Source organism: Lutra lutra, chromosome 7 (genome assembly GCF_902655055.1).
Source record: "Lutra lutra chromosome 7, mLutLut1.2, whole genome shotgun sequence".
In the NCBI taxonomy this organism is placed as follows: Eukaryota; Metazoa; Chordata; class Mammalia; order Carnivora; family Mustelidae; genus Lutra; species Lutra lutra.
The window spans coordinates 128,809,247-128,832,581 of NC_062284.1; the positions used below are offsets into that span (position 1 = coordinate 128,809,247).

At 38.7% G+C, this 23,335-nt stretch overlaps 1 protein-coding gene across 28 annotated transcripts in view; it reads right to left on the minus strand.

The window, feature by feature from the left end:
* The window catches only part of NRXN3 (neurexin 3), a 1,668,422-nt gene that overhangs the window by 943,499 nt on the left and 701,588 nt on the right, over positions 1–23,335 (minus strand). For 20 of the 28 annotated variants that reach the window (XM_047738119.1, XM_047738127.1, XM_047738126.1 and 17 more), the window contains one exon: positions 21,585–21,611. The exons of the other annotated variants lie outside the window; for them this stretch is intronic. In XM_047738119.1, the coding sequence (XP_047594075.1) occupies positions 21,585–21,611 (27 nt within the window). The remainder of the gene's footprint in view (positions 1–21,584; positions 21,612–23,335) is intronic. 28 annotated transcript variants of the gene reach the window in all.

Consider the following 23,335-nt stretch of genomic DNA (forward strand, 5'->3'; position numbering starts at 1 on the left):
TACAGCTCTTTTTCATGAATGGCTGCCTCCTTGTAAAGTAAAACATCCGGCTAAGGAGTAACACCTGGAATCTGGAAGGATCGTCTATTCATGGCAAGAACAACTAAAGAGAGCCGTTGATGTGTCAGCATCTTGTGTGGACTTCTTGGGGTATCCATCATTATCTGTTCGGCAGGTGTAACTATATGCAACTGGAAAACGTGGTAACCACCTTTCATTCAGGAGACAAAGTTAAGCATCTTTTGAATTAGAAACAATTTTCTAAAATATATATATATATTTTAAAGAATGTCTTATTTCAAGGGCAAGGGAATTAGAAGCCTATTTTGCAGAAAAGCAATTTCATATGTGAACCTGAACAAAGGCAAAGAAAGAGAGAACAGTTTCACCTACCTACGTTATGGTTCTACTATTTATGAAACAATAGAATATAAATGGGAATGATAATTACATTATTTTTGGCTCGCTGTTACTAAAGCATAGGAGAAAGTGAACTGTGAAGATGCTGGCATTCCAAAGCACAGGATGCTTCAGGAAATGGAGGAAAAGAAATTGATCCTCACCCATGGAAACTCTGCTAACTTTGCAAATAAGTGAACATGTTATTGTCCTACCCATTTGCATGTTACCTGCATGCTACAGATTAGAAGTCAAAAGTCCAAGCTTTATCGTCAACTTTAGCCACGAGACTAAGCATATTACCTTGGCCTGGCAAGTAATGGAGGGAAAAAATAATATTTCTACTACTCCGTTCTATGAGAAGTATGGAGCCGCTCAAGAAAGCTAGCACCTTATTCTACTTTCATGTCAGGTCAAGATGTATTTCTCACTTTCTCATTACATTAACGTTCTCAAACCAGGAAATAATCTTCAATGTGTGATTCCCAGTAGTAAGAATATGTGAAATGTTTTAAATATTTGCTAAGCATTTGATGATATTCAATAAAACTTCCATAGAGGTCTAAAGTAGCATTATTTCATTGCTGTCAGATGAATGAAGTTGAATGTGCCATATAAAGTGGAAACTCTGATAGATATGGCACTAGATGTGATTAAGATCCATATTTCAAAAACGTTCTCTTTATAACAGTTGCTGTTGCCAACTCCCAGGGAAGAGATTCAAGATGCTTAAAGGAATATATTATATCTTCCTAGAAAAAGGAAAGAAATAAAGGGAACCACCAAATACTATTTTATTATTAAAGAATTTTCTTTAATACCCTTTGGCCTGTGGTAATACGCTAGTGCAATATATGAAACATCTGGAAAAAATGGTTATAAAAATCATGATTTAGATTTTTAAAAAATTTTTAAAATTCTTGTAATATCTTGTAGTAAGACAGAAAGAAAATACCCATGTAACAAGATATAATCTCTTCCCTTCATTCTCCTGACCAATTAACTTTTGAAAATCCTATATTATGTTAGCAGAGATGCTGCATTTAGACATCTACCTTCAATAAAACTTATTAACTCAGGATCAAACGAAGTTAGAATTTGTGACAGAATCTAGGTTCACAAGTATCTTTATAGTATCCATAAAGAATGGGTATGAGAAGCAAATTAAGATATCAAACCAGTTTTGCTAAGCTTATTTGCCTTGCTTAGAAAAATAATTTGAAGTATGCTCCAAGTAACTTGGAAGAAATACTATATTTTAATCAACCAAAACGGTAGTAATAAGTCAGGCTTATATAACCTCTAAGATCATTTATTAGGATGGAGATACACAACACACACACACACACACACACACACACACACACACACACACACACACACATCACACCATATCTTGGTCTATTTATTGCATATATTTGACCAAAAACCATGACACTCTTTTCTTCAATGCAGACTGACTTCTCCCTCTGGCTATCTGAATTGTAATAGGTTACTGTTCGTGGTCTCTTCCAATAATTCTTTTTTTTTTTTTTTAAAGATTTTATTTATTTATTTGACAGAGAGAGATCACAAGTAGATGGAGAGGCAGGCAGAGAGAGAGAGAGAGGGAAGCAGGCTCCCTGCTGAGCAGAGAGCCCGATGCGGGCCTCGATCCCAGGACCCTGAGATCATGACCTGAGCCGAAGGCAGCAGCTTAACCCACTGAGCCACCCAGGCGCCCTCTTCCAGTAATTCTTAACAGAACACAAGATTCTTTAGCTTTCATCTGAAGCACTGTTATCAAACACCATTGCCTAGGAAACTAAATTGTCTTTCAAGGCAAGACACTCTGATTAACTTCCCTGAGCTGGCCTTAATTCTGGTAGAACCATTTCCTTAAATTCTACTTAATTGAGGCAAAGGACTTGATCAAATTAACTCAAGGCGTTTTATTTAGATTCGAGCAATTCTCCTTGGGTGCTTTACAACCCCAAACAACAATGGACCTAAAATAATCTAATTGCCAAAGCTTCATGAAATGACCATATAATACAGGACCAGATGCAATATTTTCTGTAAAACAGGATTCTTTTAGGGTAGGATTAGGACTTTTTTCTATCTCCAGTTTTCCAACAACTGATGAGTTTGGGACATCTAGGCATCGAAACTGAAACTGCTAATGGCTGAGCTATTTCAACTGATTTAGCAATCAAAGATCACGGACTCCTGTGAAATCCTCCGCAGTGTCCTCACGACTAGACCTATGGATCTGATGCATGGCCTTCCTATCCCTTGCCAAGTCTTTTTTTTTTTTTTTAAATGTCCTGGTCTCGTCATTTCTTTAATATGTTTCAAATAGTGATTTAGTTATTTCTCAACTGAAATAATTTGCTTCTATTTTAATAGTTGTAGATCAGAACTGGTAGAAACTATACTTTGACATTAAGCACTTACTGTAAATACCTTTGAACTTGCCTCCCTGGGGCAATAAAGAATCAAACAGAGGATGATTATAAATCCCAAGGTGAGTTCCTTAACTCACTTAAAATTGTGATTATAGGGGCAACTGGGTGGCTCAGTCATTAAGGGTCTGCCTTTGGCTCAGGTCCTGATACCGGGGTCCTGGGATCGAGCCCCACGTCGGGCTCCCTGCTCTGTGGGAAGCCTGTTTCTCTCTCTGCCTGCCTCTCCCCCTGCTTATGTTCCCTCTTCTCTCTGTGTCTCTATTAAATAAATAAATAAAATCTTTTTAAAATAAATTCTGATTATAGGCCAATCTAATGGGAACAGTTCAGGATAGAGATGAATAGTCCTTTTCCCTCTGCCCTACCTACCTGCCATGGTTTAACCACATTGATGTTTTCCCGTTTCTCAAACACACTAAGTTTATTCCTCTCATAAGCCCTTGACTTTTGTGAATGTCTCTGCACAGAATGCTCTTTCCCTAAGCTTTCCCAAGACTGGATCCTTGTCACCATTCAAGTTTCAAATGTCCAAATCAAAAAATGTCCCTTTCCTCAGAAGGCTTCCAGGATGGTCTTACCTAAAGTTATACCTCTCCCACTTCCAGGCACTTTCTCTATCTTGTATAATTTTAGTTACTACATTTGACATTATCTGAATTCATTTATGTGTTTATATGTTCCCAAAAAACCCAAACAAAATGCAAACTTCCTAAGGATAGGGATAGTGTTGATCTAGTTCAGCATTGCATTATCACACTTAGAATAAAAATTGCTTTAAATAAATAGCTTCTCAAACTTCCCCTGGCTTTACAGTTTGAACTCGTAGGTGGGTTAGTCTACTTCCCACACATAGTCTCCACAAACACACCTCTCTTTTGATCCTAGTCTGGGCATTAACAAACTATGGCCCTTGAGCCAAATCTGGCCTTTAGTTAATAAAGTTTTATTGGAACTCAGCCTTGCCCATTAGTTTATGTACTGTCTGTGGTAGCTTTTGTGCCACAATGGCAGAACTGAGTTGTGACAGAGATATCAATCACTGTGACAGAGACAGTAAGGGTCATGAGCCTAAAGCCTTTACTATCTGGCCATTTATAGAAAAAGTTAGCCAGGGGTGCCTGGGTGGCTCAGTGGGTTAAGCCTCTGCCTTCGGCTCAGGTCATGATCCCAGGGTCCTGGGATCGAGCCCCCGCATTAGGCTCTCTGCTCAGCAGGGAGCCTGCTTCCCCACTTCTCTCTGCCTGCCTCTCTTCCCCACTTCTCTCTGCCTTGTGACCTCTCTCTCTTTGTCAGATAAATGAATAAAATTAAAAAAAAAAAGTTAGCCAACATCTGTTTCAACTTTTTACAATGGACCTCCAAGTCTCCAAGTCTTGAGGGAAATATTCAGGGATTTTATTCAATACTAGCGACTCTCACTTGTGAGATAAATATTTAAGAGCTTCATTATTTTTAGTCAAAGCAACATTCTCTCCAAATAGAGTGAGTTTCAAAGTTAACCCACCTCCCCAACATGGAACTTGCAATCAATAGAATTACTCACCAATAGCTCTTGGATCAATAATTATTGAACTACAAATTAAGTGGCGATTTAGAAGGGAAAGCTAAGCTGACATGTAAAATCACCCAAAAGGGGGAGTAAACCCTCATTAACAAACATTTGCTACCAGCCGGGAAGCGTGACGGTTCAACTATCCGTCTGGATACAGAGAGGCCAAAGAAAACCCATTCTTTGGTACAAGACAGTTTGAGTGGAATGAAATAACTCTTCCACAAGAGAGTAAATATGCGCCTTCAAAGGTGGTGGCAATAAAAATCAGACATAACTAAGGACGTTGGTACAGAGAAAAAAGTATGCTGTAAGCACAAGGAAACGCTCTTCTGTGAATACAATTACTACAGGAAACCTAGCTTAGATCCCTGAAGGGATGTTGTCATATTCCCCTGACATTGTTTTGAGGAAGAGCTGGCCATGAGGCGGAGACAGCCAAATAGCTCAGCACGTCAGCTGGCACCGCAGTGTCCCAAATCACAAGGCCAGTGGGGACAAGCCCAGCCAGTCCTGGTGCTCGGTGGAAGCTTACATAAATTACATTTTCCAGAAAGACACTGAAAAAGGGCACGATCTGGCAGCCCTTAGGACCAGCACTCATGATAGCCACGGCAAGTGTTTCACTTTCACTTATTAACTTGAAACTAATTTACTCCCGTTCTGGTCCAAAGATTCTGTGGAATCTGTTGGAAAAACAGAACTTTTCCTTTAAAATATTCTGATGGGATCTCCTAGTTTCCTCATCATTCACCCCCTTCGAAGGGATCCATGGGCTTCATCTTTAGATTAGGTAAAGGGGAATATGGAATAACAAATTAGGGACTGGAGTGTGGGACAGCAAAGTTCTAAAGATGGTGTGAATGCTCAATTATTCCTGGGATGTTCTTTTCTTCCCCCTCTCAGTTCGTCCAAGGGATTCTGCAGCAATGGTACATTCATGTGATGATGTCCAAATTCTGTTTTCTAGTTTCTGATGATCCACAAGAGAAATTAATTGATAATTCATACTTTTGAAGGCCGGAGGGAGAGGTGGGAAGGTGATCTCCCATTCGCAACTGGGGACCAGAGGGAGAAAATCTTTGAGGAACGGAAGTAAAAAAACTCATAATATGGCCATGTGTGACTACTGATCACACCCACTCAGGAAAAATTATTAACGGCGAAATTGTACCAAAGGCTTCAGTCCCTTAAATATCTACATTCAAAAATAAAGCATGTTTCCACTGGCAGGGAAAATGTGATGCACTGTTGTACGTAAACCTTTATGGGAAGAATAATTCACAGGATTCATAATTTATCCTTGGCCTTGAGGAAAGACATTCAAGAGCAATTAGGAATTTACAAAACACAGTATTAAAAGTTTACCAAAATTTAGAACAAGCCAAGATGTCTATAATAGGCACATTATGCACGTTTTAGTAATTACAGGATGGACAAACGTGCTGCTAAAAACAAAAACAAAAACAAAAAACCTTACTTTCTGATCATTGAAGTTTCCTTCTGTGTAAAATCAAATAAGAATATCTCTTTGCAGAGCCAGCCTCGTAAGTATGTAACCAGGATGGTCACACGCAGTCCTGTGGGTTTGGGGTTCAATGCTTTGCAATCACGTCTTAAAATTCACAAGAATTTTATCTTTGAGCTTGAGTTTTATAAGTTAAGTCCAATGGGAATGTCGGCTCCCAAGTGGTCTTCTCTCCCTCCCCAGGACAAATTCTTGGCCACCTACTTTTCCACCTTTACCCAGCAACGGCTGCTACTTTCTGCCCTCACTGGCAGAGCGATGGGGTGGAGACCTGGGAACAGCCTCCTGCTGGAAGGAGCACATTAGGAGCAGATTAAAACAAAACAAAACACCCTCACTGTTTTTTGTTTTTAGTTTGTTTGTTTGTTTTTAATTTAAATTCAATTACCCAACATATAGTAAGAGGACCCTCATTATTTAATAATGTGAGCCTACCTTAGAGCAGGACAGAAAGGTCTGAATTAATTTCACACAAGATTCTAAATCAGCTGCCCAAAAAACCTTCCATGAAAAGCCTGGAAGTTCTTGGCAAAGTTCTTATCTTGGAGAAGTTCCACTTCTTCAAATGCCAATTCCTGTCCTGTCTCCTATAAAGTATTTTGCAAGAGCAGCAATTACCTGTGACAAATCAGAAAGGTTAGAGGAGTAGCTAGGAGGCCTGGGGAAACTGATATTTCTACTGTTACAAGTTTAAGTGATCAAGGAGCAATTCAGTCCATAAGAGATGAGGTCACAGGACAACGCTGGTTTTTTGGTGCCTGTTTAAATGCTGGGATGGAAACCACACGGGTGGGAGTGAGGCTTCTGTTCAGATAATTTTCTTCTTCAACAAATGATGTTACAGCAACTACTAATAATAATCATGGCTCAGAGAAATCGCCTCAGGACGAAGAGCCATAAGAGATGCTGAACTCTAGGAAACAGACTGAGGGTTGCTGGATGGGAGGGGGATGGGGGGATGGGGTAACTGGGTGATGGGCATTAAGGAGGGCACATGATGTCATGAGCACTGGGTGCCCTATGCAACAGATGAGTCCCTGAACTCCACCTCTGAAACTAATAACGCACAATATGTTAATTTATTGGATTTAAAATAACATTAATAATAATAATGATGATGATAATAATAAAAACAAGAGCTAATGAGTGGCAGAGCAGCTGTAACCAGCCTAAAATTTCTGTCTTCACCACTGTGGAATGTTGCTGTTCCTGCTGCTGAGTTTTGTTTCTCTGTCCTGAGTAACACTCCTTCTTCTCTTTATGGTTGGTCTGACACTTACAGAGGCCTATAACAATAGTACAGGCGACAGTATAGGTTAAAAATCCAGGGTAGATAAGATAAGACCAACACACTCTGACTTGTGCAAAGCAATACTCCACAAGGTAACTTGTGCCTTAAATGTCTCTTTGGAACACTGCCATCCAGGCAAAAGAAGAATCCGATTGATCCGAAATCACATTTCCTCATATTAAATGTTAGCCTTCTGATGTAGCAGTATTTAGGAACAATTTCTAAAACCCTATTATCTCTTTAGGAGTTGGACAAATGTCCTATCATGGCAAACTATGAGCTGCTGAGATTTCCCTCTTTGTAAATATGGAGTAATTTTCCTCGAAGAGATCTATATTTATCCATTCAGATTTCTCCTGTGGCCCAAAGTTTCAAGTCATTAAGTTTATCATTATTAATTAACTAAATGAAGGTGCATCAATGCCAACTATATGCGTGCTACCATGCTAAGCAGTGAAGACTCAATGATAAATAGGACATTTTTTCCCAACTGTGAGAAAACCAGAGATTGATTCAGGAGATACACAGGTAGGCAAATAAAGCAACAAGAATGTGGTGAGTTCTGAAAGATATGCATTGTAAATACTATGGAAACCTAGATGTGGACAAAACTGACATGCCGGGGGTAAAAGGAAAGTCTTCTTATGAGGGGTGACCCCTGAGCATAACGAAGGATGAGTAGAGGTTGGCTGGGCAGATACAGAGAAATGGTGTACAGTGCCTAACACAGAGCATGAATGCAGGGACAGCAGTGTAGACAGCTGAGGGAATTTGGGGAACTATAATCTGTTTGCTAAGATGAGAGCACTAGAGTACAATGGAAAGAGACAAAAAACAGGGAATACCAAGATTACCAAAGAAGGCCAGCAAAGCACTGAGCACAAGGAGGATGACTTAGCAATGGCCACTTATGGCACTGTAGCACTACCCTCTTCTTAGTCATCTCCATGCCTGTATGATCATTCCTAATTCATCCCCTATGCATCCCTAAATGCCAAGGATCTTTCAGTCATAGAATGAAACAGTGCCTTAGAGACTAGTCATGAACAAGAATGGGACACTAACATGCCTATAAATCTGAGCCAAAAAATCCCAGCTCTGGAAAGGCCAAGGTTGCAGAAAGATTAATCTTAAAAAAAAAAATGGGATTTATTGGTAACTAGAGGTGGCATCTTTCATGAGGTCCATCAGCATCTGACCTAGGGTGGTGGACTGCCTACATTCAAGCATCCACATTGCAGAGGCACTCTGTGCCATGGTTAGCAGCCATGGCTTGGGGATCAGAGACTGAATCTGAAGCTGGGCAAAGCATTTTGCATAATTAGGTCTCCTTTCTGAAACTAACAACTCCTTTTAGGACTTGAAGGAAGATTAAACAAGATGATGCAAGCAAAGTACTCATCCCAGGACTTGGCCTGCAGAAAACACTCCATCTCTGCTATTATTTTTTACTGTAACTAATAGCCACCTGGGAAGTGGATCTTTAACAAGAGCATGGATTTTCAAAATTTTATTGTATCTGTCCTTTTTTATGGACTTAGCATTCACTTTGCTGTGATAGAGCGAAAATGTTCAGGGAAAACTTGGAGAGGGGAAAGATGGAGTCTTGTCTTCACTTAGCGTTCAAGTTTCATGCCTTTGAGATGTTAATCATGAGAGCCTCACTCTTCCCTTTTCTACCGGGTGTGTAGGGGTGTGGATAAACTCAGCCACAGACAGGTACCTTCCTCCACCATCACAGTGATACAATAGCTAGCTTTTCTGTTTCTGACAATTGCTAAGCTTCTTTTTTTTTTTTTAATTGGTTCCTTTATCAAAAGGGTTTGCTTGTAAATAACAATCAGTGAATCAAATTGTTAAGTGAAACATCCCAACTACTGACAGGTATATTGTGTGAGTTTCATTTCAAATACCCATTTCTTCTCACAAGACAACGGTTATCCTCCTCTAGCCACCCCCTAGCCCAATGGCTTCATCATATGTTTTCATCTGCCTCAGTGTTTCTTTTCTTCTGTGAGATCAGGAAAACACAGAACTTTTCTGCGGTGGTAAGACACGTGACTCATCTCCTAAGGGACACTCGCGTGCCCTTTCTTTTCATCTTTGCCTATCCTGCACACATTTGTGCTGCCATCTGCTGCTTTTGCTCCTTTCAAGCCTTCTGTCCCTGCTGCTCTCACCATCCCATTCCTGCGGGCAGCCTCATTTCGGTCAGCAGGGCTGTTCCCTTCCCTCAGGTTCTAGGGAGGGAGGGAAAGAAAGGGCTTCCGGACTGACCATCACAGGAAAACCACTCAGGAAATAAAGGGGCCTTCTTGCCTACCCCCCTTCAGTGTTTCCATTTTCTTCCTTTTTATTTCCTCTGGAACAGAGGAGAAGCCCTCTGTTTATGCAGTAGATTTTAACCTGCCCACACTTGTGAATAATAGCAATTTTATTTTTGCCATCTCCTAGGTTCAAAACTAAATTTCGGGGCGCCTGGGTGGCTCAGTGGGTTAAGCCGCTGCCTTCAGCTCAGGTCATGATCTCAGGGTCCTGGGATCGAGTCCCACATCGGGCTCTCTGCTCAGCAGGAAGCCTGCTTCCCTCTCTCTCTCTCTCTCTCTGCCTTCCTCTCCGTCTACTTGTGATCTCTCTCTGTCAAATAAATAAATAAAATCTTAAAAAAAAAAAAAACTAAATTTCATTCTGTTTATGTTGTGCATCCCACATCTAAGAGTTTAGGACACTGTATCCTTTCTAAGTGGTACTTTGTTGTGGTGCCTCCCCCCATCTTTTTTTTTTTTTCTTTTTACTAATTCTGAAGAAAAAAATGGGCTGTGGTAACATTACAAGGTAGTTTGACCTAGGTAACAAAAAGTACTCATTTGATTTAATCATTCAAGACTTTGCTTCCGGAGACATGATCTCTATTCTGTCTCTCTTCTGGAACACATAGGCCTTTTAACATTTTTTTTACTGCGATGAAACTTCAGCCATTTGGGAAGACAGACATTTAAATCATTATAACTAAACTCCACACCTCCTGCTTTCACCCCTTGATATATTCTCCTGCTTCCCACTCCCTAATGAGGGCCCTTCCAGGAGCCACCATGAACACTGCTTCTGACAGACACTTGAACAAAGCTCCGGTGACAACGATGTCATCTTTTTTTTTTTTTTTTAAAGATTTTATTTATTTATTTGACAGAGAGAGATCACAAGCAGGCAGAGAGGCAGGTAGAGAGAGAGGAGGAAGCAGGCTCCCTGCCGAGCAGAGAGCCCGATGCGGGGCTCGATCCCAGGACCCTGAGATCATGACCTGAGCCGAAGGCAGCGGCTTAACCCACTGAGCCACCCAGGTGCCCCCGGTGTCATCTTTTTGTGTTCAGTTATTACATAATCAGATTTACTCTGAAACTTTATTTTTAGAAGGAAAATGTATATACCCCTTCAAGGCTTACTTCCTTAACTTCCAATAAACTCTATGTTAGAAAGCTTTGAGATTTTAGTCACTGAGCCAATAGAACAGCCAGAAAATTACTCCATTTCTTTTAAAAGCAACAATCCCTGATCTCTAAGTTGTTTTTCTTTTTCCCCAAAACAGATGCTAAAATTAAGAAAAACTGTTGAGATGCTCCAAACCAGTATGAATCAGTACAGAGACTTAGGCTTTATGTCTAACTGTTCCAGAAACAATTCAAATTAAATCTTCTCCTCCATAACACATGTGAGACCTGCTATAATACATTCCTACTTGTGCATGCGCACACACAAACATGTATTTCTAGGCACAATGGGGAAGTAGAGCCATTGATGTATTTATCTTATCACCAAACAGGAATGGAGGGTTCAGTTGGTAATGTTAGCACATCCTACAGCTCACTGATACAGTGGCCCTTCCTAATTTTTAAAAGACAAATGGTGCCTGACACTAATACTTAGTGAATGTGTCACCTTACAAATATTATGGTGGCAAACAGACAAATAAAATGGATCAGAGTACAAAAAGAAATCTTCAAAAATAGAAGGAAAAACTATTTTTACTCAAAATTACAGTGCCTGAGTGGTGCCTGAGTGGCTCAGTGGGTTAAGCTTCTGCCTTTGGCTCAGGTCATGGTCTCAGGGTACTGGGATCGAGCCCCGCATAGGGCTCTCCGCTCAGCAGGGAGCCTACTCCCCCCGCTCCCCACCGCCCCACTGCCTGCCTCTCTGCCTACTTGTGATCTCTCTCTCTGTGTCAAATAAATAAATAAAATCTTTTTAAAAATTACAGTGCCTGAAATACAGCTGTTGGAGGAAAGCAGGAACACACCTTGCTTTGGCTCCAAGCAGGTAGTCAGATGAGAGAAGGCAAGCCAAAATGGAAAAAGAGAAATCAGGAAAAAGACTAGCTAGCTAGCTAAGTATACCAGCGTTCAGGACTCCAACACAAGGAGTACACATGTACAGCTGACCCTTGAACAAATGCACTTAATATGCAGATTTTTTACAGGACACTAATGTAAATGTATTTTCTCTTCCTTATGATTTTCTTAATAATTTTCTTTTCTCTAGTTTATATTAAGAGTACAGTATGTAATACATGTAACTTAAAAATGTGTTACTCTACTGTTTAGGCTATCAATAAGGCTTCTGATCAACTAAGGTTATTAACAGTAATGTTTTGGGGAAGTCAAAGGTTTTATGTGGATTTTCCACTGCAAGGAGGTCAGTCAAGACCCTAACCCTCACAATGTTCAAGGGTCAAATGTATTGTGAAAAAAAAAAAAAAAAAACTATTATGTTGAACTGAATGTTGGAATGAACCACCCCTGAACAAAATCTATGAGAAACTCACCTGGATTTTAGAGACATAGACCACCTTCCTCAACTTAACAATGGGGTACATGACCCATAAGTCCATCGTAACTTGGAAATATCACAAAATTAAAGTGCATTTAATGCATCCAACTTACCAAACATCACAAGTTAGTCTAGCCTACCTTAAACATGCTCTGAACATTTGCTTATAGTTGGGTAAAATCATTTAACACAAAGCCTGTTTTATAATAAGGTACTGAATATTCCATGTAATTTACTGAGTACTGTAGTGAAAGTAAAGCAGAGAATGGTTCTAAGTGTATCACTCATTCGCCCTCATGATCCCATGGCTGCCTGGGAGCTACAGCTCACCAGCTTATCGTCATAGCCCAGCATCACAAGAGAGTCTCATACTGCTTATCACTATCCCAGGAAAAGATCAAAATTCAAAATATAGCTTCTATTGAATGTGCATTGTTTTCTCACTATTGTAAAGTAAAAAAAATCAGAGGATGAGCCATAATAAGTTGGGGGCCAACTGTACATGCACTTGAGTTCCAATTTCTCTAAGAGAAAATTTAAAGAAAAGGGGGGCAGTCCTCTAGATTCCTTCAGGATTCTCCTTGGAAATTCATAGTATAAACCCCTAAAACTGACATCAACACCTGAATTCAGTTAACTTTCAATAAATGCTCTGGGAATAAGTGAATGAAGAATGAGGAACAGTGATGTGTAGTATTTACTAGAACTCATCTTCCTTCATGAAATTTTCTGGATTTCAACCAAAACTTGGCTAAATGTGACTTCATGAAAATCTTGACTTTGTCTAAAATACTTTATTTTACAGAGAAAGTAACATATATTCTTTCAGATTTTAGGAAGAAAGGAACAAAGTCATTCTTGGTTAATTTTCTTTCTTATAGAATAACAACAAGACAAAGAGTCATAGATTACAATTGTCAGCTTGTACCGCTCATGTTGATTACTAAAAATAGTTGTATAAATAATAAATTAAGGTAGAGGCATAGGCACATTTCATTACCTCATTGATTTAATTATTTATTGAGCATATACTACATCCTAGCTTCAGGTCATGAAAATCAAGCAGTGGCAAACATCAGCACAAAAATTTTAGGCTGTGCTAATGTATGCATAGGTCTCCAAATTACCAACATTAGTTTAACACAATTAATTCCAGTGGATTGAAATGTGATTGGGAAACACTTCTAAGAGTCTACATCACCTCTCTCACCTAGGTAGTTCACAATAGATAATTCCTAGGTTGGCAAGGTGTTTGCCTATTTTTAAGATGTTTATGTAAAGAAAGTTCACAATCTTTCCTAGAAGTCAATAACACAATGAACTCTGCTTATATCTATACACTGTGTGAAGACTTGTGTTTTTAGTTTAGTCTGTTTTCTCCTTCTCTGCTACTTCCTCTGCTTCTTCCTTGGATGAGACAAAACACACTCTCCTTCAGAAGCCACTTACTTAATTTAATGTTTCACTCTCACTTCCCATCTACTCTTTAACTGGGCACATGAGCTCAATCGCTTTACCTGTTCTAAAATCCAGATGAAGAGTTGCTAAAGTGCCTGCCCGAGTGGACTTCTCCACACCAGGAGCTCACTCACATGAGAGAAGCAAACCAAAACATGATGTTTGTATCCTAGAGCCCAGGGACCATTTTGAAGTAAGAGGAAAAGTGGCCTTGGGTAAAGCAACTGAAGGAGACATTTCTTCTTCTAGGGTCTGCTTTAATCTGTTCTCAAAGGACATTCCCAGAAGTTGGGGGTGGATGGTACTGTAGTTATAGCTGCTAAATGGTCATTCGTTTTTTCTATTAATGGGTATCCCATATGGATCTGATAAAGACTGAGCCACCAGCCTTTGTATGGCATGTGCATGATTTTAATCACCCCAAGGTCCAAGTGTGAATCTTTAACATAGTAGCTCACCACACTATACTTCAATACACTGGTTGAAACCAAAATACAAAATCTCCTAAAAAAGAAGATGGCCCTTTTCTCCTCTTGGGGAACTAGCTCTCTTTGCTAATCATGGTTTGCATCAATTTGATGATTTTTAAATGTATAACAGGAACGTGCCAAAGAAACTGAACAATAACATTCTTAGCCAGAAATCTATATCCTTGTTGCAAAACTCCCATTGCTCTGACTCGATTTTATCTTGGTTCCTATTTAGAGTACATGAAATTGATATTAACAGATATTAAAGTCACAAATATGTTGACATCATCTAATCAGACCTGTGAATTTTATAGATATTTTCACTTGGGACCACTATTAAGTGTTTATTAAAACGATACCAAGGTTCCAGAAACGAACACAGAAGAACTCACGAAGTTATAATATTTTAACTAGTTTTGGGTTAACATCAAGTTTTTATTTATCAAAATGCACTGAGAGGAAAAAAAAAATCCTAATATGACCCCGTGATGGTCTCAACAATAGTCTTATTAATAATGTTACTGATGCCAAATCCAGTGCAACTCTGATGGCCTCGAAAAGCATTTATTACTGCCCTGAGTAATTGGCTGGGAAAAGTAGGATGCTTATTTTACAGGCTCTGATAAGCTACCGAGTATGGCTTTAGGGATATATAGCCATCCATTCTTTTTTTTTTTTAAGATTTTATTTATTTATTTGACAGACAGAGATCACAAGTAGGCAGAGAGGCAGGCAGAGAGAGAGGAAGGGAAGCAGGCTCCCTGCTGAGCAGACAGCCCAATGTGGGGCTCGATCCCAGGACCCTGGGGGATCATGACCTGAGCTAAAGGCAGAGGCTTAACCCACTGAGCCATCCAGGCACCCCTATAGCCATCCATTCTTGAACAAGTAAGGTTCTCAAAAGATCATCTTTTCAGTTGGCATCATCATGACGTCATCATCATGACATCATCACCACCACCACCACCACACATACAGCACAGACTGTGTCCTAGGTTCTCTTCTCACTCAGATGGGTAGATACTGTAATCAGGCCCATTTTACAATTGACAAAACTTGAGAGTTGAAATAAATTGGCCAAAGACCCATAGATCATTAGCAGTAGAGATAAGGGTTACACCCAGCCTGTCTGGAGCCAGTCTTGCTTGCTGTTGATAATTGCAGGAAAGTGCCTCTTTGCTGGGATACTAACATAGATAAGAGGAGTCTAAGAGGGAAATCACACAAAATTACTATAACATATTGCCACCTTTCTAAAACACCTGTGCTTACTGGAAAACAAAAACAAGATTAACACGAGAAATGCTACTATAAGAGATTTCTATTTAAAGATTTCTGAGAAGTCTGCACCAAAGTTTTTAATAACAATGGTTCCTATATATACTTGAAGAAGTAAAAGGATGGAAGGAAAAGGGTGACAATGGCTCTCCCTGGAATATGTGACAGCAACATTTTGAAAAGTATTTTAAGAAAACAAAGAAAAAGTTTGATAATAGGGTGTGGCAAGGGTAAGGAGAAACAAACATTCACATATTGCTTTTAGGAAAGTAAATCTGTACAACTTCTTTAGAAAGCACTTGGGAAATACCAGTTTTTGTAATGCACTTATCTGTTGACCTAGTTAATTCCATTTTTAGGGTTTTATCTGATAGACATTCCTGTACATGCATGCAAAGACTAATAAACAAAGGCATGCTTTTTTTTAGCAGTAGTAAAAAGCTGAAAAAAAAAAATCTAAATGTGTATCAGTAGGGTATTGATTTAATCAACTCTGATATCTCCATAAAATGCAGTATTATGTGACCATTAAGAACAAAGGAGACCTTAATATTCTTACATGAAATAGTCCCTAAAATATTTTAAGTGAAAAAGAGCAAAATTCAGAAGAATGTGTTAACATTGTGTTAAGAAGGACAAGGAAGGGAAAAAAGGGAAAGAATATAGTTATAACTGTATGTTGTATAGTTTTGGATTATCTTTGAGAGAATATACAAAAGACTGATAATTTGGGTTGCCTTTGAGAAAGAGAATTTTGGTTCAAGTAAGGCATAAGGGTGAGAATTTTTACTTTTCCTTTGTTCCATGTATAGCTTTTTTAGCTATTTAAAAATAAAATCATCCTGAATTAGTACTAATTAAGAAGAGTTTAATATTAAATGTTTAGGAAGCATCTTACTATCATTCTCAAATCTGGCTATTATTGATACTATTAGTAGACTTGAACTTGGAAGTGTTTTATGTTACAAAAAATATAAAACATTCCAGAGAGAAATAAAATGATATATTACTTTTTAAAAATCAGGTTTTGAGAAAAGTAGAGCATAATCATTTAATACAGAAAGAGAAACTCTCAGTTGTGATACTGATAGTTTGAGACACAGCACGTTACTATACTATCTTACTTCGGGATTTCCCATCTCCACTAAAACTCTAAGTGATATGGTCAGGCAAATGACTGATAGTCATGGTTATCCAAATATTGGAACAAATACCAAAAGAGAGTTCCAGAATTTCCTTCCCAGAAGACTTTGAATAGTGAAGAAGTCAGCCTTTCTGTTGACCTGAGCTATGTGTTTCTGAGTTAATAGGATGAGCTAAACATTCAGCTCTGGGATTTCTAGATAAACTAGGCCTGAAAATGAAATAGCATAGTCCCAGTATCATAGAGAGGGAAGAAAGAAAAAGAGGAAGCAAAACCCCCCAAAAGTCTAGTGCAGTAAGCTGCATTTCACCAAGCTATGCCTAAATTAAGCAAGAAACACCCACACACTGCTGACTTGGCCAAGACAGTGGAAACTGAGTCTGCTTAAAAACAGACTAAGGCACAGCAGCTAACACAAAAGGCAAAAAGCAAGTGCTAGGCTAGCAGGTGCAAGGGAAGGAATATTTAGTAAATACTAGTAGCCTTTAGAGGTAGGACTTGGAGGTATCATATCCTTATGATGCTATTTTCATATAGCTCTTATATAATTGTATGTGTCTATGATATTCAAAGGTAACAGTCAACAGAAGTGGACAGGATTACCAAAGCCGTTCTCTCACTCAAGGGACTACAGGGGCAGTATACTTTTGTATGCCACCCTATTTCTTTTCTCCTTTATAGTTAAGAGGGAAAGAAAAACGAAACTTGTTACAGATAAAGTTGAGACTTCAAATTCAAAGTAATTGGGGGGGCGCTCTACATCTGCCTAAATAATTAGGCATGTACACAAACTCACAATTTCCTTTTGATATACACACCTCTTTTTAGAAAGATTGAAAAAATAACCCTACACAGAGGAATTAGCCTTTCAGAGAAGGGAAAGGCTAAAAAAACAAAAGGATGAAATTGATATTTATTTTTATGTATTTCATTATATTCATTCCTATCATCTGCATATGTCATTAGTATGACTATACTATATTCATGCAAACTATGCTGCACATGGCCTGAAAGGGAGAGAATAAAGTAGGGGCTAGGAAATTGAAGGGCAGAGTCAAAATGAAACTAGGTGGAAAATAACAAACCTTCTTCCATACTTTGATTTGAGCAAACGTCCATGAGACCAATAAGAAGTCCATACCTGTTTTCAGAACCGCACACTTCTTAGGGTGCTGCCAGCCTCATAGAACTGGAACCATAGGAACAGGTGATTTTCTCCAAAATTCCCCAGAAAGTAGCCCTGTTTTCTTTAGCAGTGATACAGAATGGATATCAGGCCACCCTGTAGTTCAGTCACCATGATGACTGCCAACTCTGTTGACCTTTTGCAATTTAAAAGTAAATTCTAAGCTGGAAATTTCCCAGTTATATGTTTTTGAATATTCCTGCCAATTGAATCAAATCCAGCAACATCCCGATTTTGACCTAAGGCCTCGATTTGTACACTCTCTAATATATGTCTGGGAATAGAAGCCAGAGAAGTATTTATGCGTAGTATTCTTGGAAGATTTGGAAAGCAGGGGTAGCAGGATTTAGAATGAGTAATGGTAAGTATATCATAGATCTTATGGGGAAAAACAAAGCATTGGAAAAGAGAAAAGAGAGGAAGGAAGGCAAAGAAGCTGATTCAAAACAAAACAAAACAAAACAAAACAAAACAAAACCTGTTCCTCTCTTCTTGGAAACAGCACAGAGCTGGGCCAGAGTCACCGACAGAAGGACCAGACAACAAAGGCCAAAAGAGAGAGACTTCCATCTCAAGATCACTGACTTCTACTATGATCAGTTGTTTTCTCCTTACACCAGAAGGCCACCCTTCTTTTTCATGTTCTTTTCTCCAAGGAGTCACACAAACCCTTAAAAACAGCCATTTCCCCAAACATTTTGCAGCAGACAAAGAGGAAAAACATAGATGATGTCATTCTGTATTTTACCTGACTTTCCAGAAGACAGGCGTTCTAAAAAAGGATTACCAGAAAAGTACATGAACTTAAATTCAAATGTGGCTAAAGCTTAATTCAGTATGTCCCTTCAAGGGAAAAAAAGCAGCTCTGTTCTGAAATGTGAGTAATAACATCCTCTGACTTCTATTAAAATGACACCTGAGATGTAAGAGGAAAATCCCTCCCTTTCAAACTCAGGCTACAACTCAATCTCATCACAAAAATTGAGTAAGAAGAAGGATCTGCTCACCTATTAGAGAAACAGCTTGAGATGCCAGAACAGACTGAACTATGGACTTGGACATCCAGTCTGCAAGGAGAGAGGTCTGGGAAATTCTGATTACCTGGATCTGTTTTAGTTGCCTAGCCTTCTTGAAATTTTCTACCCAAGAGCCAGTAATGCCAGGGATGGAAAAAAGGAGATACATGATAAAAATGACATGTCTTTGAATTCTTAGTTTTTCTTAAAACCTAAGATTCATAAGCTAAATAAGATTCACACTGACGTGCATTCTTCTGCATAATATATCTCTTTGGTCTCAATTCAAGTTTTTACTCCAAATCAACAATTAAAATCGACTTCAAGAAAATGTGTCACTTTCATTTTGTGACTCTCCATTCCCCTGGGTGCACATCTATATACCTCAGCACTCAAGATGTTAGAGTAAAGGACTCCTGCTTTGTTTTGTTTTCCTTGGTTTCTATTCAATCACTGTTTAATTAGTGGGCACTATGTATTCTTTCTCTGATGTTCTCCCCAAAATTATCTTCCTCAGTATGTTAAAGGTTTATCTTAAGAATTCAAAATTGATTTCCAAAATCCAATCTTGGCTCTTTACCTAAATATTGAACTAAAACTAGTTATACTCTTACTATACTGTGATCAAAGCAGGGAACACATCTTTGCTGACATACTTCTTCTCAATGATGGTTTTGGTGGTTCTGAATAGAAAATCTTTTATCACATCTAGAAAACCTGCTGGCATCTGTGTCCTGGAAAAGAGGCATTGCCTTCTTAGAAGAAAGAATTCTGGAACTTGTCTAATGATGACTTTTCATGGCTGATCAGAGAGAATATGTGAAATTAACTGCAAGATAAAGTGTGGATAGAGCACAAAAAGCAAGTCCAGATACCCCGACTGAACAACTCCTTCAGTTCTCTATTCTGCAAATGAGTGTCTAAGCCAGAAGATGCTAGATTCAACTTAGAATGAGATTTTTCTACCTTCATGCTTTCCATAAATGTACTACAATTTTTGAGAAGCCAAACACAAATAAATACATATCCTATGATTCTATTTATATGAAAAATCCAGAAAAAGGAAGATTTATAGAGATAAAAGCAAACCGGCATTTGTCTAGGGCTAAGGGTAAGAGCAGGGATGAACTGCAAAGGGACGTGAGGAAAATTTGGGAGTGGGGATGGGGTGACTGAAAAGTTCTAAAAATGTGATTGTGGGGGTATTTGGACAACCCTATAAATTTAATAAAAATCACTGAATTGTAGGCTTACAGCGGATGAACCTGTGGTATGGAAATTATATCTCAATAAAGCTGCTTGAAGAAAGAGAAAATGCCAGTCTTTAGGGAAAAAAAGGATGTTTCAATTAGTCTTTTAATGATCTAAATATCATGAGAAATTTCTGGCTAATTAGAAATGTTTAAACACAGCAAAATAGAACATTGCTTAAATTAACTGAAAATGATGCCAAGACGCGCATAAAGCACTCTACTTCAGGAAGTGGCTGTTTATATTGATTTTTTACATTTCTTTTCTTCTGTTAATTTACATAGAATGTTCCCCCGCTCCCCAGAAAAGTGGATTTAGGCTTTATTAATTTATCATCCCGATAATCAATCTCCCAAGAAAGAAGATTAAACTAGTAGCACCTATAAAATATAATGGAATAAACAAGCAAATGAAATATAAAACTCGGATTATTTCTTTTTCTGAATTTGCTCCTACTGAAAGGCCCTAATGAGAAAAGAAGTACAAAATGAGGGGGCAATGCTGAGAATCATGTGCGTTAGATGATCAACCAATCCAAATTTGTCTTCCTGGATCCAGAGGAGGAACATATCCCCAACTTCCTTTGCGTTTTGGATGGAGTCACGTCTGAGAAAATATGGGCAGAAGTGATGTACTGGGCCATCACTTCCAGGCAAGTTAATAAAAACACACTGCATTATATCCAAGCTCACTCTCTCTCTTCCTTATGGATATGGCTGGAAGTGAAGAACTCCAAGATGGTAGACCAAGGTCATGAAAGAATCCTAGATGCCTGAATTACTTGAAGAGATCTGGCACTGGCACTGAATTTTGCCTGAAGGAGAAGTAAACCTGTCTTCCGTTGAGCCACTGAAATGTTGGGATTGTTTGTTACAGCTAATTACCCTAATTACCCTAGTTAGTTATTTAATTATCTTAACGGATATCAGATGCCATAAGGCTCAAAGTATATTTCTTCCTTTTATCAACTAGACCTATTCTTTCCCTCCTCCCCATCCTTCCTCTTTCTCTTCCGGTTCCCTGATCTCATGACTCCAGTTAATGTTCATTTCTGAGACAGAGAAAGAAACACGTGAGTACAATTCAGCCTGCACTTCCTGAACATCCTTCTTCAAGAACCAGAATGTTTGAATGGGATAAAGTAAAAATAATAGGCTGCAATTTTTCATTCAGAAGAGCCAGAATGTTTCTCAAGCCTTTGGTTAAAATGTTGCATTATCACCAAAAACAATGCTTTGTGCTCACCCTCTGAGGGGAAAAAAAAAACCACACAAAAAACCTACAGCGGTAAATGCTGGGAAACAAATGTCAGAGTTGGCAGCCACCTTCCGGGTCATGAACTTTGCTTTTATTTTCGGAAGCTGTCAGTAGTGGAGAAGTGCATTCTGGTTGTTCTAATGCTTTCTGTCCACCCCTGAGGATTATTTCCCCAAAACAACAAATTACCATTTCAATTCATTTTCAAGTTCTTTCCTTATCCAGGTGCCCTTTCCTCCTTTTCTGCATAAAGAGTAAATGCAAGGAAAGAAGAGAGGACCTACCCCAATTCAGAAACCACACCCTGCGCGACAATCAGCCCATGACCCTCACCCCAGCCCTTCATCTTGTCAACCCCCGTTCCCCCCAACTCCATAGTCAGAACACAAAATAATTCAAACAAAAAACAGCTCATAAAACAGTAAACAAAATAAAGTCAGTTTTTCTTTTCTTTAAGAACAAAATGAAACTTGAGGGAAAACTTACTGGAGTTACAGTTTATCCTGATACAGTCTAGATGGGGAAAAATAAATGAAAGATGAAATTGCATCCTTCAAGGTAACAGCTGCAGACATCCAAAAACAATCAGTCCACCCTTCCGGGGACAGACACACGCAAGAAATGTGGCCATTTTATATATATATACGGTATGTACAAGTTTAAGGGTGGGTGTATATGTACAGTATATCATTTAGTAAAGTTGGATACATATATATATACACACACACACATATATATATACACATATGTATAGAGATATATACTGGTATACATATATATCCACAATAGACACCAAGTATGCCACTCCTTTTTTTTTTTTTTTCAAAAAACCTATTCATTTATATAAAGGATTTCACACCTGAACTTTGAAATATTACTTTTGTTTGACTTGGAAAATTATGCAAAAATTTCCCCACCAAATGCAGGTTATAGTCTATGTCCCCCTATAATGATTTTCTCCAAATTTGTCTTTAAAAGTAGCATCAACACAGTTTTTGTATTAGTATTCCAAAGATATATCACCAATCTGACACACTGTTTATTTTTTCAAAAAAATCTGTCCATGAAGTTTCTCAGTGCAGTATTTAACCCTTTCTCTTTTTCTGAAAACAAACTCCCTCCACCCTCTTCTTTGCTCAGGCCCCAGATGCCATAGAAATTTACGTAGGCAGACTTGCCATTATCCCTAGAGATAAGGAAAGGGTTAATACCACCTGGTCATTTCCTGTCATAAAATGGCCACTTGCAAACAGCTAACCGCACAAACACCCGTCCCAGATTTTAGAGAGGTGGAGTTGGGTGATGGGTCAAAGGAGTTGTATGATGTTATCACGATGGACTGGGTTCTCTGCTATTGTTTCAAAGGCTCCCAGACCAACCCACTCATGAAGCCCATCTTCGTCTTCCTGCCTGAATGCTCAGACTAAATCAAGTGCCTACAGCATTCAAGGAGAAGGCGAGACAAGTTTATGGGGAGGAGGTCTTGGGCACCTTTGATATCCTACCTATCTCACTCTGTAATTCTGCATCTTGAGGGAAGAGAATTCTTTTTTTTTAAATTTTTTTATTTTTTAATGGGAAAGGGAGGAAAGAAAGGGTGGCTAATTTTCTAGTTCTGATAACCCGACAGGTTATCCTATGTCAGAGATCTGAGTACCTATCCTTTTATTAGCATCTGTTTAGAGTCATGAACACTCAGCACAAAAGGTCTAGAGTAGAGTCAATGATTATTTGCAGGGGATTGGGTAGAATGGTTAAAAAAGATCTCAGATTAGTTGTTACAAATTTGCCCAGTTAAAACTAAATTTGATTTATCGTGGTGGGAATTTCAATAAGAACTTGTTTAAAGCTGGATACTAAAAAGTAGAAATAAGACAAGAAAAGGAAAAAAAAAAAGTTACAGGAAAAAAATTACAGTTAGAAACTGAGCTCTTCTGCCTAAGGCTGACCCAGTAGTTTTGGAGGACTTGTCAAGGATAAGGCCACCATTTGAATTTCCCAAAGTAAAACATTTTAAGGAAGCAAGTGAAAGAGGAACCAGTGGCAAAGGACAGGGCAGAATAAAATTATGGAAATCCAGACAGGAGAAATCTAGAACACCCAATCATTCTGAGGAAGGAGGCGGGACACTTATTTGTTCCCCAGAAGAACATCTCTTGAAAAAAATCTGGGTTTGGTTTCGTGCGGTTAGGTTTGTCATGTGTCGTCAACCGCAACAGAAAAGTGGGAGCAAACAG